Genomic DNA, 18,538 nt, shown 5'->3' on the forward strand with positions numbered 1-18,538 from the left:
TACCTGATATGAAATGTCAAATAACAGTAAAATTCATCGAAATAAATAGTATTATCTGTTTGGAATTTTGGAAAGCATTTACTGAACCATAGACAACATTTTATTGAAATTTAAAAATCGGCCAAAAGATACTGAAATGTTATTTAAAATTTACAATTTTTAAACTTAATGTTATAAATAAAGATAATGAACGAATCTTTTTTTTTAAACCTACGACTTGCGCATAAATATCACTACAACTTACGTATTTTCCGGTCATGCGTAGAGCAATCGCTTCCGGGAGTATCGATTTTACGGTCTGAGCTGCAACCGAGACTAATTCGTTGTGAAAAATAACTTTCTGAAAAAAGTGTTTACAGGAAACAACTAAAATGGTGTGTAGTGCATAACATTATAACGTTCCCTTTAATGTTTAAAATTAGTAATAACATATATAGATCAATGTTTAAATTGACATTGTTTTGTATTTTATTACAAAAATATTTCTTTTTTTGTCTAAGGATAAGCCGTGTAGGAGTCAAGATGATTTTCCTGGAGAAGATCCGGATGAAGAAGTAATGAAGCTTTTACCATTGGATCAATTGACAATAAAGTCCGATGATGGCGAAAAAAGTAAACTTGAATCGGAGGTGGAAGAAAAGAATGGCAATGAAAGTGATCTACCTTCCGTAGAAGAAATAATCACTGAGTGTGAGAAAACTCTGCAGAGATTCTTAAAAAGTCAACATCTCGAACGACAAATTGCGGCGTACCAAGGTCATCCCATACTTGATTCTCCAATCGATGAGAGTTCAAACATATTTATCGATTTTAACAAAGACCTAATGGAGTATCATGAAGAGACGTACTATATGACGAAAAAGGAGAAAATAATTAAGGGCTCATTTCTCTTTTTGTCAAATTTAAGTGAAGGTTGGAGCTACGACCAGATGAAGAGTTTCCTCGTAAAGGAAGTAAGTTTCCCAGTATTTATTTTAATAAAAACTACATACATTTTTTTTTGTTAACCACTTATTGGATTATTTACGAATTTTTTTTGAATTCCTTAAAGTATTTTGGTATTCTAACAGCGGATAGTCAGAACCTTTTTTAAAAATAAAATAAAAATGATCACATCAGAATCAAATTCAAAAAACACTTATTTTTTCTCGATGTTGCCTATAGATCGATGATTGACACTGATTGTGTTAAGAATTCTGATAGAAGAAGTTTTCCAGTAGTATATATCTTGACAAATTTGATATTTTCAGTGATACTTTTGCTTTCTTGCGTCCATTACAGCGCAACAACGCATTCGAAGTGCATATTGGTACATCAATTAAATGAGCTTCTAATCGTTTGGAATTAAACTTTACTTTTTTTTCACTTTATAGTTTGGAATAAAATGTCTAAATACTATGCCAGAAAGGCTTGCATCGGAGGACGAATATAAAGCTGTCGTTAAATTTATATCTAGCCAGCAACTAAACCAAGTAGTAATGAGCTTAAAAGACAAAAACGTTTACGATAAATTTTTGTTTTTCTCATTCGGTAAGATATTTCAAATTAGTATAAATTACGCATGAAATAACTTTTCAGTTACGTGATGTGTATTTTTATTTCAATCTTCCCTTATTCCCACATTTTGTATTCTATATATAAAAAAAAATCATCATAACAAAATATGTTATTAATTAACGATGACCTAACTTAACAAGTCTACTTAAACTTTAAAGATTTATTAATCATTTAAAGATGATTACGATAATAACTCAAATTTTATATTTTGAATATAATTTAATTTTGTATTGTGAATAATTTATTGATCAGCGTAATTTTCTTCTACATTTACTTTGATACTTCGTTTAAAGTCAAACTTTATTTCGATTCGTGTGTATACCTACTAATTTCACCCATACCTTAAATAAAAGTATATGAGTACAAAATTGTTAGTTAATTACGATGTTGTTTGTAGAAACACAATTTTGGAATGTTGTTGTATTATTGTTATGTTTATCGTGCATAATGACCAAACAAACCTGCATGTACTAAAACTATTCAATACAAATGTACAAACATAGTCATCAACGACTAGTTTGTATATATGTATAGGATATATATGTATGTGATAGATAAATGTTATTTCTTTGTTACACCGTAAAAACAAGATGGCTTCCGCTTACAGTGACATAGACGAGCTCTCTACTCTTTACGCTTGATAATCAATAACTCACAGGAATAAATTGTTATTACAGATAATATACCGATAACCTATTACGATTCGGATTCAAATTTGGACACGGATTCCGATTCGGATGGACTGGACTCGAGGTATTTATACAAGAAATATTAATTCCACATTTCAGTTGTAAGATTGACTTCGATCGTATCCTACTTAATTTAAGCAATGTATTGATACGATTTTTATGTTACAGGCCTCAACACTCGAAGACGGATTTTAAGGAGGCCTAAACTTATGGGACGGTGTTGAATCATCCATTACATTAGATTTTCGGATTTAAGCCTGTCTGACATAAATTAATTTGATTAATTACTGTGTATGTTGCGAGTAGGTAAATTAAATCATATAAAATATGCACTTATAATGGTATGTTACTTCGCTAAGCGCTTATTATTTAGAGAAGGATATTGGTATCTAAAAGAGGAAAGACTGCATTTCATGATGGGAAATTCGTTTTTGAGACTGAGAAATGAAATTTATTAGCTTATGGTAGTATTCTACCGTATAAAAGTTAAATGTGAAGTTTTCAGAGGTATTCTTTGGAACCTTCTAAAGATTTCTACTAGGACTAGTTTAAAATTGTTGATGAGAGCTGAAATGATTTCCATGCTAAGTTTCAGATACCATTTTTGCGTCCGTTTCACTATTTTATATTTGTATTCGAGTGTCGTTATTAGCGAGCTATATAATAGTAAAAAAATAAAAACAAAAACAAAAAAATATATATAAAGCAAGCAAGCAGCGACTTTATTTTTATATGTTATTTATTTATCTGAACTGATTTAATTTTACTCTTGTTAATTTTTGCTAACAATATTAATAAAATAACGTAGTTGATTAGTAAAAAAATTTAACTATTTTTCGCGAGTAGATCGTTCGTAGTGTATTATTTTTTTTAATATATATAATATATACCAGTAGAAAACACGTGTATATTAATTATTGCATTATATTTATATAAGTTATTCTTTAACATATTATATTGATGTTTAATCATAATTAATAAGTATAATTATTAAATGTGTAATTTTAACTTGAAATCATTTAAAAAATTAAATAATAGTAAATATATTCCCGATAAAAATGGACTAATAAAAAAATTAAAAAAAAAAACAACAAACAGGCTCATCTCTATAAAATAAATTTTATCTTCTAGTCATGTTGAGCTATTTTATTTACCCTACCTCACCTTCCATTTTATCGAGTTCCGTACATAAGTAAGGAACATACACGCATTTATATAATTATGCACATAAGAACTCAATGTTGTAAAATACAATCAAAATTGATTGTAGGGCTATTCTGTAACGAGAAATTCGAATTTCAGCGCAGGACAGGAGAGTGACATTTCAGGACATGATATGTGGCATTGAGTATAATAATTATAAAATTTATAGGATACACGTACCAAAATGGCGTATCTTTGTAAGTCGATTGTCAACATTTCACGAGTGAAATACGAAGTGAATTCTTATAGAATCGCACTGCTATCAGTATTCACGATTCGGAAATGAACTATGAGTACTTCTACGATAACTAAAACAATTGAAGCAACGGAATCTTAATCACATAATCATTTTACGATGTGTTATTTTTACGGCAAAAATTTTAATTGTGTTCTAGATCATTCGTAAATGCAATAAAACTTTGGTAGAATTATTGATTATATTTTCTCCATTCTCTGTAGAGGGTTGACAGAGTAAAAAATTAAGTTAGTTTTTCATACCAATAACATTGATTAACATTATGTTGCCATAAGTCATAATTTCGATTTTGGTCCCACGATTCATATCTATCATTGAGTTATTTCAATGAAATTGATTCCCGAGCTCTAAGTATAGACTGCAGGCTTCAATGGAACTCATATATCCACACACACAGTAAATACCACCAACTTATCATATATTACCGGGTTCGATTCCCGGCCGAGTCGATGTAGAAAAATTTCATTAGTTTTCTATGTTGTCTTGGGTCTGGGTGTTTGTGGTACCGTCATTACTTCTGATTTTCCATAACACAAGTGCTTTAGCTACTTACATTGGGATCAGAGTAATGTATGTGATGTTGTCCAATATTTATTTATTTATTTATTATTCTGCCGCCAAGCATCAATGCTTACGATTGTTGTGTTCTGGTTTGAATTCAAAAGGGACATCACATCTCACTTCCAAAGGTTGTTGGCGCATTGGTAATATAAGGAGTCTATGAGCAGTGCAGAACATATAGATATTAAAAAAGTCCTGAACTTATTTTATTCGAAACTTTCGAATTGGCGTTCTCACATTCTCGCACCACAACGTTCATCCATCGTGTAACACACAACGCCGATCTGCTGCCCTTAATTAAAATTAATTATTTATTTAAATTTTAAGTCTGAATATAATCTGGCGTTTAATAAAATGATTATTTTAAACCAATTTTATATCTGATATGAACATGGATGAAGCCCTAATTTTAACATGCGCGGACTACCGGTTTGCAAGTATTGATTTTTCAAGTCGAGACCGCCATTAAGAGTTTCTGCCCCGTTGTTATAATCATTTTTCTACGAAGATTTTGCAGGATACAGCAACGATGGTATGTAGTGAAATACATTATTATATTTTTCGTTTGTTGTTGATAACTAATTACTTTTGATTACAAATTTTATTTAATAATATCGGTACCTCATTAACTTAAGCCTTTTTATTTTCAAGAGTCAACCCGGTGGCAGACCCGTAGCCGCCATCGCCGAAGATTCGGATTCAGACTTGGACTCTCAATTTCCTTGCCATGGTTGCGTTGAGATGACATACGGCTTGGAGATAAAAACAAACAGCATATCTCACTTCGGATATAATCTGCGTTCTGCAATCACTAACTGTGAAATAATGGTAATAGATTATAATAAAAGGCGACGAGAGCGCAGCCCAGAGGCAGGCCCAAGTCATCCCATGGCGCAACTTGATGCTTCGAGCAGCAGCAACGTCGAAACCGCAACCAGCAAGGAAGTCGATATATTCTCAGAGCACAACGAAGAGCTAGCTGACTATATACGACAGATGAACTACCGTCGCACCAGGAACAGCGAGAAGCAAACAATTGGGTCATGGCTCATAATTTCTTATGTTAATGGAGGTTGGGACTACAACACCGTGAGGAATTATCTTTTGGAGGAAGTAAGTCTGTTTATGAATAAATTAAATTATACATGTCTACACAAGCGCAAAGATTCACTTTTAATTATCGTGTGTCTAACTAATATTATGAAATCTACTATGTCAAAATTACAAAAGCCAGTTTATGCAATTTATTATTTCAAACGATAGGTACATATAAATGTTATAAGTACATGAAACGTTATGACGGGTAAACAACATAAACTTTATTTCCCAAAATGCATTTGAAACTAAATTTAGTATCTATTAGTTTATAGAAATTTGAAATTTTTTATAGATGGCAGTGATTATCCGTTCCATTTATTTAAAAAAAAATGATGAGAATTTTGAATGGTCACTTATAAAATAATAAGCTTAAGTTTTTGTTTACTTTATAGTTCGGAGTAACTTGTATGCGAAGTAGAAATATCCCAGAAGCACTTGTGACTGACAAGAAGTTCAAAGCTATTATTAAATTTGATACAAGCGAACAACTAAACCAAGTAGTTATGCGCTTGAGAAACAGCCAAATTCATGATAATTTTTTATTTTTATCATTCGGTAAGATAGTTGAAATAGTTCTATAATGGCTTTCGTGATGTGTGTTTGTTTTAAATTTTATTTTCTCTGCTGCTCTTTGAATTCTGTTTTTGAAACGTGCGAATAAAAATATTTGCAAATGGCGAATAAATACTTTTATTAGAAATAAATGTAAATCACGTAAACAGTATTTGTGGCTTAGTAAATATATCGTCATTGTTGAAAATGATAAAATGTTTGCTTGGCTTATGCAATTCTTGTGTCTTCTTAAACTAAATTCACGCATTTTATGTTATTTTGAAGCATTGAATTGGTAATTCTTGATCGATGTTGTACATAGAAACCCAAATAAAAACAATGTTATTATAAACGTAATATTTAAAAAGACCTGCATGTGTTGAAATAATTTTATGTAAACCCAACCAAGTAGTTCTGTGTACCCATATATTAAGTGATGGATAAATGTATATTTAAATTGATAAAATGTTAGATTTATGTAATTTGAACTCGATAATTTTATAATATAAATTATTTGCAAAATTCCAGAAAAATTGCCTATCTCATACGACGTGTCCGATTCTGATTCCGACGGTTCGAGGTTTGTATAAAAAAAGTTCTTATTCAAATATTAGTTTATATAGAAGGTATAGAATAAAAGATCAAAATGATTGATGAATTTAGAATGAAAAGTTTAATGAAATTAATATTTTTATATTTCAGGTCTGGCTTCCTGATCCCGGTGTCAAACGAATTACAATTTTAATTTGAATACTTAATCGAAATTGGACGTAATCTTCATATTAAATATTAAAATGTATATTATATCAAACCTAGAATAATAAATATAATATCTAAAAAAAAGGACGACTGCGTATTAAAAATAAACAAAAACTTGTTGATCAACTACTTTAATTGATAATTGCAAGAAGTAAAATTGTGTAGGTACAAATTAAGGGACTTCTTTTTCTAATTTTAGTTTTTAAAGCCCAAAAAAAATTAAATTACATCATCTATCTATTTGTTAATACTAAATTTTTTTTTTTTTTTAAATTAACATGGTTATTTTTATTACTAACAGTTTCACGTGAACAAGACATTCGTAGATAATGTCGAAATATCGAGCTCCACCAAATAAAAAAAAAAAAAAAAACATGGTAAATATCCCGTTTTAGATTCTTGGTAACATCTTAAGCTCTTTCAATCGAAGTGTGGATTATTAAGTGTGGATTAGTGTGGATTATTGAGAAAAATATTCAAATAATCAATTAATCTATTAGACGGAAGTCCCTTTAATTGGAAAATTATAATATAATTTAATCAAAATATATAAAGTATTACTGATCAATGTATAATTATAAAATCATTTATTAATATGTGTTAGTTGTTAATTAGATAAATATATCAAAAATAAATGTTGTAAACTTTACTGTGCTACGATGAAATTGGGGAGAAATTGAGGCAGTAATTAATGACAGATTAGTAGTTAAATTATTATATTCAACAACTTAAATTAATTAATTCAATAATTCAAATTAATTCTAAATAGTTAGAAGTTGATCACCTTGGTGAAAAAATATGTTGTAATTTTATGTATTAATCTGAATAAAATATCAAAAATAAATGTTTTGAAAATAAAGAAAAATAAATAAAAACTGATTCTGTACATACTTTATTTGACCTGTTGCCGTTTATCCCTTAGCTTTACATCTACAAACCGTTTGTGTAAAAAAGAAATATCTATTATAATAATAATATTTATTTAATAATCGTTTTGTCTGTCCGCTTTTTTATCCTCATCTGTTTTATTCCTTTACAGATACTTTTACCTATTATTATTATATTCTATCTAATAGTGAAATTGCTAATACATTTGGTAATGATAAATATTTACCTAGTTAACAGATACAAATAATAAAAGATGAATTCGTAAAAAACGGGGAACCGTGAATAGCCCACTTCACAGGAAACGATATGAGCTGGACCTTAGAGCAGCACAGCTCCGGAGCAAAGAATATGGCTTATAAAAGTCTGTATCCTGCAATTCCACGATATTTATGAACTCATTTTTCGACTGTGCAAATCCGTTGTGCTTTTTCATCGCTTCCCTTTCTTGAAATAAATTTTCCTTTCAATTTACATAACTGCTTAACATTTCATATATTTTATTCACAATTAACTACTTAATCAATAATCGCAGAAACTCACAAAAATAAATAGAAACATTCATAGACCAGAAAGTGTTTTTGTTTTTTTAATTATATAATAGTGTACTCGAGCTAAAACATAATTGTGGTCTGTTCCTTAACGCGCACGAATTTGATCTACGTGATTGTAATTTTGAAAATAAACTTATAAACATAACTAATATAATTATATGACTTCGAATAGAGACAAACGAGTGGTTAGAATAAGTGAATCTCAATCAAAACCACGCAAGCACCTCTGGATTTTCATGTGTTTAATTTGAAAAATATCGTAAGAAAACTAGCATGAATTGAATGAAAATTTTATTCACGCGTATAAATCTCTCTACATTGTTGGATAATATGAAATCCTAGTGAAGTAGGTAAGCATTAGGTCTAAAGATCCTGTCAAAAAGGAGAAACCTCAGTCCAGCAGTTTTGTGGACGAGCTGCAGTAGCATACATATATAAAAATGACATATATAAAAATTCATCACTATTTCCTTTGGTCAAGCCATAACTTCACAGAACAATTATTTTTTTTTTAAATTCCCTAATTCTTTCTTAGAAAGTCCCTACAAGGAAAGAAATGTTACGAAAAATGTGCAGAAATCGATTTTCTTTTTTTGTTCGAATAGATTATTATTAGTTAAGACACGACAACGTCAGTTAAGTCAGTTGGTATACAACAAAAATTACTGCACCGTGCGGTTTATACGCGTTTTTTTATTATGGCTATAACGATATACGTTTAATTTTTAAAATAGTGATAACGTATTATTTGCTAGTTAATCTTAACATTTTGGTTAATTTCATAGAAAACAATTTACTCTAAATAGCTGTCCCTATTCTTTTCTTTTTTTTTTTAATCACTGTCATTATTAATTTATGAGACACGATATTGATATCATTGGAAGGCAAAATTAAAAATTCGTATAATGTAATAAATGCACCTTTTCGTTTTTGAATGTTGCCGCGTTATTTTAGGTGCATTTTAGCGTCACTTTAAATCTGATCCAATGAGTGAAGCGCTTCTATTTTTCAAAGTAATGACATGCGTGGAACTAGCAAGTATTGATTTTTCTAGCTGACTCCGATGCTCTAAGTGTCTGTGTCGTAGTTGAAATCAGTGTTTTCGAGATAAATAAGTGTTCCTAGTGTTCAGCTACAATGGTAAATGAAAAGATAGATTGTTATTATTCATTTTGGCAAATAAAAGTAACATTTCCTATATTTTTGCAATGAATATCAAATGGATAACTTATATTATCTCATTGTTAATTTTTAGAGTCGATCGTGTAATGGCACAATAGCTTTCGTATCAGACTCGGAAGCAGAGGCGGGGGCCATGACCGTCTATCAGGTCTTCGTAACGTGTGGTAACAGCAGTGCGCCGGAATATATATTGGAAATTAATACTAATATTTCCTTCTATGGGTTTAATGTTCGATCGATTGTCGGAACCTGTGAAATGATCATAAAAGAATACTTAAAAAGGCAACGCATAGAGCGCAACTCAGCTCTATTTCGGAGTTTGAACATGCTTAACCCTCGCAAACCTTTTCCACGCCGCAGCAATATCAGCATTTCCAATAGTAGCGATGAAGATCTTCTGTTAGATCACAGTGATATGCTCTTCGAGTCTGTGAATCAGATGAGTTTTCACCGCTCAAAGTCAACCAAACATATGACAAATGGATCGTTTCTAATAATTTCACCTTTGTTTGGGAGTTGGAACATCAATACGTTAAAGAACTACATCTCAAAAGTGGTAAGTATTTTGCAATACATGTCCAACGTAAAATTTAAATTCACACTTGTTTATGATGCACAAGCGCAAAGGTTTCTTAAAATCACTTCTAATCATTTAATATTTAACTAATATTAAGGACAGCCCAGGCGTTTGCATTTTAACTATTTGTTTTTTTTATTTTTATTATTCAATATTTTGACAATATTTATAGAATACATAAACATAATATGTCAGACGTTCTGATGAAAAATTTGAATATAAAATTAATGAATAATCGATTTTCATAGTTTATTTAAAATTAAAGATCCTATGTAATGTAGTAATAAGTATTCTAAGCTAACATTTTTGTTTACTTTATAGTTTCGTGTAGAATGCGTTCACACTAAAACGATTTTGGATTCCCTTGCTAACCAAAGCACATTTGACATCATAATCAAATTTGAAACTAGCAGCGATCTTAACGCAGTAATTTTGCGCTTAAGACAAGATAACATTAACGATAATTTTTTATTTTTATCATTCGGTAAGACACTACGAATATTATTTTTAATGGTGCATGCGTTAATTTTTTAGTTACGTGATGTGTTTTTATTTCAAACAAGCTTGATCTCCTGGTATTCTGCTTTTCAAACTTGTGTTTAGAAATAATTGCAAATTTGCGAATGAAAAATGCGCTAAGAACAAATATCATAAAATATACAGTCACAGATTGAATAAAAATATTAAGCGAAATAATTACGTGTTAACGGTAATTTTCTATCGTCTTTTGGTTATGCGAATGTTGCGATGCGATGGATGTGCTTTAATGTAAATGGTGCAGCTATTATATACTCTATTTCAATTTCGGCGTTCCTTACTCTTTTATCTTATATATATTTCAATAGTAAAACGAAAATCTAATATTTAATTACCTTTAATAAACGGTTTCTATGAAAGTCTCCAAACCTTGAAGTCTAATATTTGCGTTTCTTTTCTAGAGCCTAAAAAAAGCCCTCAAATTACATTTATTACTCATCTATAGCTTTATCCAGTACTTTAGCAATGAATGCCTTGTAAATAGTCACCTGGAATGTATTTATATCTTTGGTCTTCCTAAATATGCATCTATAAAACGCTTTTAGGGTTTTAATGGAATATTATGTACTTGATTATTATTCGATGTTGTGAGATCCGCATGCACAATAATAAATCCAACTAAATATTTAAATGTATGCAAAGAAATTGATAACTGTTGTATAAAAACTGTTACGTACATGAATGTATTTTTTATAATTTTGTACTTTCAGAAAAAACCAGCTTTGGTGGTTACGAATCCGATTCGAGTTCAGACGACTCGAGGTATCTATACATATAGACTAAAATTAATTAATTAAAAAAGTTATATGATTGATTAAAGAGATAATAAGTGAACTTCTTCTGTTACAGGTGCGATTTCTGAAGCATGTTTTCGGAGGAAGCTTAAATCTTCATAACATTGGTGGCAAGTCATCATTCATAATTATATGTTATGGAGTTTAAGCTATCTCATCCGACAATATTATATATTCAAGTAATATATGTACCACTTACATGTTTTATCATTAAACGTAGACAAGCAAAACATACGAAAATGCTGTACTATGTGTCCTACTTAAATTATTATAAATCTCTATCTCTATTGTAATACTCTCGAGACTACGGTCGGTTACTCTAAGGCCGTCTTGGACTGAGGTCCAAGGTCCTAGGTGTTGCTGCCTCAGAGGCAGTTAAATTAGCAATTAAGCAAAAATAATATATTATCTAAATGGTGAATGAAGGTGGAAGTGAGACTTCAATGATGATTTGAATTTTAAGAACGTTGTAGTTGATGTTCCTTAAAGTAAAACTTTATGTAAGGTAGATATACCATAAAATATTAACGGCCTTACTAATAAATATTGTATAGCAATAAACGTATACATACATTTGCTACACAAAATGTATTAGTAAAGTAATAAATGTATAATTTTTTCTTGTATACGAGTATAAGTTAAATAAAGATGTGGATGAAATGTAATTTATTTTCTAAATATATTAGCATTGTGTATTTATTTTTGGAATGTCTACGAATTTCTTACGTGTCTATTAATAAATGTAATATGTACTTGTAATCAAGTTTTCTTCATGTATTCAATCAAATCAAATCATAGATGATAGATAGATGTGTATAGCATAAGGTTTCGGAATCTGATCAAAATTTTTAAATGTATTCAATATTTAATAAATGGCCTAATATATATTCAATGGCGTAGAAATAAAGGAAAAAATACGTAATATTTTCATTTAAAACCCGCATCTAACATGGCATGACATAATTATTTAATTTTATTTGTGTCTTATAACTTACAAATTATATTATGAATACATTATATATTTCTATATATATATATATAATGTACAAACAAACATTAATACATTGAGCTTATAGTAGATGACGCAGCGTGTTTTAAAGAAGTTTTTTTTTTTTTGTGTTAGTAAAACATATAAATTATATAGTTTCGTCTATTGACAAATAATACCACAATTTCTTTATTTTTAAAATGAATTACATTTATTGTTACAAGAATAAATCCTGAAACGATGACTAAAGACAGATACAGATACAGTAATGTAATTAAATTTTATTTAACAAACTATCACAAATGAATATTTAATAATAAAAAACATTTTTGTTTGTGTATTATAGTTTCAAAGCAATGAAGCGATAATAACTACGGCAGAACTGAGAGGGGCGAGGCACCTAGAAAAATCTAAAGAAACTATATATGCTTTTGCACAATTTTCGGATGGTTTTTGGAAATAGTGTTTGTCTTAAAATTATGAAACTTAGTAAAAATTTAGTATATTATGTAAGGTCGATGATTACAATAAGGCTTTATCTGGAATTTAAAGGGTACACATGTCCTCTCTAAAGATCTATTGGAAAATAGGTCATTTGAGCTATGGTTACGATTTAAGTGATCGCTTCAAGCTAGCAGTAGATGACAGATACTAATTTGTTAGTTTATCGTTTAATTTAATAGTATTTTTTTTATAAATGAGTGCTGTTTATTGTTATTGTTTTGCTCATGCCTTAAGCTTTAGTTTTTTAACTATTTAATCCTTCATCAACGTGGAACATTTTATTTAACCCCACTCATATTTATATTCTACTGCCAAGCAGCAATACGTAATGTTATTGTATTCCGGTTTGAAGAGTGATTAAACCAGTTCAACAGCAGCTGTACGGGACATAGTAGATATGCAAATACTAAAATACTTATCAGAGAAGACTTATTAATTGCATTATTATAATTTTATCATTTGAATGCCTATCTGTTTTCTATATTAATACATATATAGCATTGGGATACCTTAAAAACTCTTTATTCTAATTATTTTATAATCATTGATTTAAATTAAAAAAGGAAATATAGTACTTTCACACACAATATTCTTTGAACATTTCTTGCTTTTGTTAAAAAAAAAACATAATCAAAATTATAATAATTGGAAGGACGACGCTGGTCATCGATTGTTGTCTCAGGTGTATCCTCGTGAAGCTTTATATTTAGTGCATAGATAAAGCATTACTGCCATCCGTATTGCTTTGTCACACTATCAATAGAAGTCAACCAATATGGATCATCAATATGAATATGGCTCAAAGAATGATTAATCGAAGCATTATTTTTGTGAATTTTCTACAATTATAATATTATACAAAAGTTCTTTTGTTTGTACCGATTTATGCAAAAATCTGCTCCATTTAGATTCGATTCAAGATGAAAACAGGCATTAGCGATATTCGTAGTATATATATTTTTAGATACAGCTTATTATGTCCATAAACGTTAAAGAGGTAATTATCAGCGAAGCGGTTCCAAATATTTTTTTATCAAGCTCGAATAAATAATAAAAATTTCATACATACATATATTTTAAGTCTGAATAGTCAAGTAAATCCATCTCATAGACATAGATAAGTCAGATGAGCGATTACTACATTAAAAAAAAAGTAGCGTTCAATTGAAAATTGTCTTAAATCAGGTAAAATGAACACGTCTATTATTTGACTATGACATGCGTGGAACTATCCGCCTTCGCGAGTATTGATTTTTCCAAGTTGAGACATCATCCGAGTGTTTTGTGTTCCTGTTAAGCCAATTTTCTTAAAAAAATAAGTGCATGGAGGAAACACAATCTACGATGGTGAGCATAGAAATAATATTTATTTATTTCTGTTATTAAGTAAAATTATAACTACTAGTACATTTTTTCAATCATTGCTCAACATTTTTTTTTTATAAATTCAATAATTTGCTGAATAAGATAACATAATGTAATACAAGCTTTTTATTTTCAAGAGTCAACCAAGTTGCAGCAACGTAAGCTTATTTCCGGAAGAGATGGAAACTGATCATCCGGAGACAGGCTCGATATCTCGATTCAGAATTCCATGTCGCAATTGTATTGAAATGACATATGGCTTAGAGATAATAACAAGTGACATATCCTACTTCGGAAATAATCTGCGAACTGTAATATCAGAAAGCGAAGTATTGATAAAAGATTTTCTGAAAAGACAGCGCTCAGAGCGCCGGGCAGCAGCTGCCCAAAAGAATAAAATTTTCCAATTAGATGAAGAATCGAGCCTCTCTAGCAGTGAGGATGACCTTTTACTGGCGAAAACACAAGATTTGGATAACTGTACGAAACAGAGGACCTTTGGCCGCAGCAAGAATATAGAAAAACGAACATTCGGATCGTGGCTCATCCTCTCATTTATAACTGGAGGTTGGAACTACAGCACCGTAAAGAATTTTCTTTTAAACGAAGTAAGTATTACGCTTATAGCAATTATTTTATGATACTTTGATTATTGACAAATCAGTATAGAATACAAGAGATATTCTACAATACATTTAGATATATGACACTATGTTTGCGACCCCCTAGCATTCCACTAGCTCATAAAACTGCTCTAACTGTTTTGACCCGACATTAATGCTCTTGAATTGCATGTTCCGTGGTGATCGATCCACGTGGTGATGGTTTTAGTACGACTACTAAACGAACTGCAGTGTGTTCTCGTACCGTCTCCAGTAGAGCAATTGCAGATTTAGTGCGCGAACATAGTGATGAGCTTTGATCATGTGCCTATGCGTTAAAACAATTAATATTGTTAACATTTCAACTCTTTTTTAACAAAACACATCACGGAATACAATTAATTTTACAAATCACATTTTAACATAATACATTGAATATTATAATCAATACAATAGTCTTACCTTTAATTTATTTCGCCAAACGAACTACGAACTGCGAACTAATCTATTCACACAGTTCTTTTGAAATGTTTAACCTTACAATTATAATGTATTTGACAACCCGCCTTGTTGATTTTCTTACATTTTAATATATACAGTAAAATCAAAACCATATTATGTACAATACATCTTACTTATTTTTACATAGCTGACAGTATGTACCTAAACACACACAAATCCACAATAAATAATAACACATAAATTAGAGAACAGAAAAATAGCATAGTATCCCAAAATGTTTTTTAGATGTAATTTCTTGATTGATAATAAAAAAGCTTAACTTTTTGCTTACTTTATAGTACGGAGTAAAATGTACGCGAAGTAGGACAACTCCGGAAAGGCTTGCGATGGCAGGAGTGTTCAAAGCTATCGTTAAATTTGAAAATAGAGAAGAACTAAAGCAAGTAGTTATGAGCTTAAGAGAAAGCCAAATACATGACAAATTTTTATTTTTATCATTCGGTAAGATAGTCCACATAGTTGTTGATTGCGCATGCGTTGTTAAGCTACGTGATATGTGTTTTAATTTAAGTTATCCTTGATGCTCTTAGTATTCTTATTTATATATTAGCGAATACAAATAATTGCAAATTGCGAATGAAATGAATGAGGTGAATTGTTTATCCTTTATTTGTTGATCTGTAAATTCTGCTTTTTTGTTTTCAACAAACATACAGTTGTTTTCTGTTGCTATGTTATTGCAATTATCGCGTTATGAATCTATTTAAATCCATGTTATGTTGTTGAAATATAGTTTTAACTTAAATACGAATATTTTTCGTTGGTAATATTTAATAAAATTGGCGTTGTTAAATTTTAATGTAACGTAGTGGATGAATAAAACATTAAAAAATTCGCACTTAATTATTTGATGTGATGCTTACAAACATTTTGAGCAATAGTTTTGTATGTTCAAGAAAAAAATATTGATAAATGTATTTCCTTTAGATCGAAAAATAAACATAGCTATTGTAACAGTAAAATAAAAGGATACTTTTTTATTCTATTTCATGTGATATTTTATATACTTTCAGATAAAAGGCCAGTTTCACATGAATTTTCCGAATCAGATTCAGACGACGCGCGGTATGTTTATTTATACAACACAACAACAATTAGTTTCAACAATTAGTTTTCATTTTAAAATTTCAACACCTTTTAACAATTAATTTATAAAACAAAATATCAAATCATGAGTATCGTTTCAAAGAAAACCTTATGTGAGAAAATTTAATTTACGCTTTTATATTACAGATCCGGATACTTGGTCCCGATATCTAAAGAAACTTAAATTTTTTATTATAATTTGAATTATAATTCTTAACATGACTATGCTATTCGGTAACACATCAGCGAGGATTCAAAATATCTCTACTAAGGATATCATTTAGAACAATAAAGTACAAACTGGATATGCGGTACTTTACTGAACACATTGCATAGCGAAGAAAAGAGGATTAATCATCAATCAAGAGAATTTCACCAGTCATCGCAGAATAATTTCAACATTATATAAAATTGTTCTTATATTTTTTATCTGTGTCATTGTCGGTGAAAAACGACGCTAGTTTAAGTAACCCTGAAGTACACGGGTCTAGAATAAATAATAAATGTAAAAATAATTCAAAAGGACGTATTATTGTTAGCCTTTTGAATCATATTATAAAATATACATATATAAAACAATCAAACTATTATGTAACATTTTATTGCTGCTTATATATTATTTTTGTCAACATTCATATCTCGTATGTCAATTTCCTTTCGGTAAATATATTTGATGCTGCTGCGGAATATATTATTCTATAACCTATTCCAATGGAAGAGAGACTAAAAATGAACAAACCCTAAATTTAAGTATCCCATTCAATTTGATAATAGCTCAGATATATTGTACACTACTAGTATTTATTTAGTAATATATACTTAGATTATCGGGCACTTTTCCTCTTAAATACTTATATACAATTTAATTTTACTTACAATAACGGCTTGTGTATATAATATACAATGAATATCATAGATTACATTCAAGTTCGACCAATCATATCGCATCGATTCGAGGTCAAGTGTTGTTTATTTGTCTTTTAATCTCTTCTAATTGGAATAGGCTATGTATTATGTTTATATTTTTCATGGCAAAAGTTATTTTATCCCAGCAAGCTTTTTCAGATTCATGCCGTCATTGAGACATTAAAAGTAGGACTTTTTTTTGGAAAATAATATTTTATATACATTTAATATGAGATATTATGTTACAAAATCTAGGAATGGTGTACGACGTGTCAATTACATTTAAAGCTACGTTTCGAAAGATTGTACCGAGATATTCAGAAGTTATTCTTATATACACAGTAGATGTTAGTCATTTATTATTAAATCTCTATTAACTATGATATTCGCCAAGTAATCCCATGCTTTTTTAGGTCTATCCAATCAAAGATAACCTCAATGATCGAAGCTGGGACAATCCTTATTGTTACTTATATTATTAACTTTTCTGTGATATTTTTTCTTTCATATTGTGTATATCAGTCATTATTATTGGTTTTTTGTTTAACAGTACATGTATTATTTGCTAAATAATGCTAAATATTGATTAGTGAATGAATGTAAGTATTTAATTGATGTTTATACATAAACAATATAATAATAATTTTAAACAAAAATGTAATCATTATTAATTAATGTATTCATGTTTAGTCACGATATAAATGTTGAACATTTATATTGTTAAGGTTATGGAAAGTGATGAAAATGGATATGTATTCAGGGTCAGGATAAAATTATTTAAAATATTTAATAAATAAATGTAAAACATGTTTAAAGATATAATAAAGTATTAAACACTTCTGCATTTCATTTTATTTGCCATAGGACGATCTCCATGTGCGACACCGTCAGTGATCGACGCTTACGGGTTCGATTCCCATGCATGGTTCCACAGACATTGTACTATTATAGTCACGGTCTTCTAAATCCAAGCAATATAAACATATGCGTTTGTTTGTAGATTGTTTCTTACATAGAAATTAATCTCCAAATGCATGTTACGTTATTTTACAGCCCCACAGACGCCCGGGGCTTAAAAGATAGGACGCGAGCCTGGGACCGTGGACACGTGAGGTGGGGGCCTCACGTTTCCTATTTTAGACTGTCTTGAGGAGGACAGCAGCCGCCATACACACTAGCGAGGAATGCCGGGGGCGACATCGCCGTCGCCCCCTGAGGAGAGCTCCGTCGAGCCACGACCGGAGCACGGCAGGGGAGGGGCCGCGGATGCGTTATATCGACACGATCCCGCAGCCTTTCCAATCCCTGCCGAAGACGGCCATCGCAGTGGTTTTAGTGGTATCCCACATTCCCGCTTTCCC

The 18,538-nt window shown here is 30.2% G+C and overlaps 3 protein-coding genes and 1 long non-coding RNA gene across 5 annotated transcripts; all 4 read left to right on the forward strand.

The window, feature by feature from the left end:
* The first annotated feature begins 297 nt into the window (after nucleotides 1–297).
* Nucleotides 298–2,451, forward strand: LOC113404053 (uncharacterized). The gene is made up of 5 exons (XM_026644799.2): nucleotides 298–374; nucleotides 501–953; nucleotides 1,374–1,530; nucleotides 2,235–2,310; nucleotides 2,415–2,451. Exons 1-5 carry the CDS (start codon nucleotides 372–374, stop codon nucleotides 2,449–2,451), a joined length of 726 nt encoding a protein of 241 aa, XP_026500584.1. The 5' UTR covers nucleotides 298–371.
* A 2,276-nt stretch (nucleotides 2,452–4,727) lies between these two features.
* On the forward strand, nucleotides 4,728–6,867 carry LOC113404064 (uncharacterized). Its single transcript, XM_064220390.1, has 5 exons — nucleotides 4,728–4,798; nucleotides 4,918–5,379; nucleotides 5,757–5,919; nucleotides 6,445–6,496; nucleotides 6,619–6,867. Exons 1-5 carry the CDS (start codon nucleotides 4,796–4,798, stop codon nucleotides 6,659–6,661), a joined length of 723 nt encoding a protein of 240 aa, XP_064076460.1. The 5' UTR covers nucleotides 4,728–4,795; the 3' UTR covers nucleotides 6,662–6,867.
* Nucleotides 6,868–10,199: 3,332 nt separating this feature from the next.
* On the forward strand, nucleotides 10,200–11,902 carry LOC135194663 (uncharacterized). The gene is made up of 3 exons (XR_010309887.1): nucleotides 10,200–10,357; nucleotides 11,121–11,172; nucleotides 11,260–11,902. It is a non-coding gene; the product is annotated as an uncharacterized LOC135194663 (long non-coding RNA).
* Nucleotides 11,903–13,973: 2,071 nt separating this feature from the next.
* Nucleotides 13,974–17,152, forward strand: LOC113404062 (uncharacterized). Of its 2 annotated transcripts, XM_026644805.2 has the most exons (5): nucleotides 13,974–14,043; nucleotides 14,199–14,669; nucleotides 15,464–15,626; nucleotides 16,199–16,250; nucleotides 16,419–17,152. In XM_026644805.2, the coding sequence occupies exons 1-5, from the start codon at nucleotides 14,020–14,022 to the stop codon at nucleotides 16,453–16,455; spliced, it is 747 nt and encodes a 248-aa protein (XP_026500590.2). In that variant the 5' UTR covers nucleotides 13,974–14,019; the 3' UTR covers nucleotides 16,456–17,152. The 2 variants fall into 2 exon arrangements, with proteins under 2 accessions (XP_026500590.2, XP_026500591.2); XM_026644806.2 differs by lacking the exon at nucleotides 15,464–15,626.
* The last annotated feature ends 1,386 nt before the right edge of the window (nucleotides 17,153–18,538 follow it).

Source organism: Vanessa tameamea, chromosome Z, assembly GCF_037043105.1.
Source record: "Vanessa tameamea isolate UH-Manoa-2023 chromosome Z, ilVanTame1 primary haplotype, whole genome shotgun sequence".
Taxonomy (NCBI): domain Eukaryota; kingdom Metazoa; phylum Arthropoda; class Insecta; order Lepidoptera; family Nymphalidae; genus Vanessa; species Vanessa tameamea.

What these genes read in the sequence shown, in the direction of transcription:
- LOC113404053 (XM_026644799.2), top strand. An exon ending in ATTTTTGTTTTTCTCATTCG is followed by an intron (nt 1,531 to 2,234) that starts GTAAGATATTTC and finishes TTGTTATTACAG; the next exon opens with ATAATATACCGATAACCTAT. An exon ending in TCGGATGGACTGGACTCGAG is followed by an intron (nt 2,311 to 2,414) that starts GTATTTATACAA and finishes TTTATGTTACAG; the next exon opens with GCCTCAACACTCGAAGACGG.
- LOC113404064 (XM_064220390.1), top strand. An exon ending in GGAATTATCTTTTGGAGGAA is followed by an intron (nt 5,380 to 5,756) that starts GTAAGTCTGTTT and finishes TTTACTTTATAG; the next exon opens with TTCGGAGTAACTTGTATGCG. An exon ending in TCTGATTCCGACGGTTCGAG is followed by an intron (nt 6,497 to 6,618) that starts GTTTGTATAAAA and finishes TTTATATTTCAG; the next exon opens with GTCTGGCTTCCTGATCCCGG.
- LOC113404062 (XM_026644805.2), top strand. Translation starts at nt 14,020, where the DNA reads ATGGAGGAAACACAATCTACGATG. An exon ending in AGGAAACACAATCTACGATG is followed by an intron (nt 14,044 to 14,198) that starts GTGAGCATAGAA and finishes TTTATTTTCAAG; the next exon opens with AGTCAACCAAGTTGCAGCAA. An exon ending in ATTTTTATTTTTATCATTCG is followed by an intron (nt 15,627 to 16,198) that starts GTAAGATAGTCC and finishes ATATACTTTCAG; the next exon opens with ATAAAAGGCCAGTTTCACAT.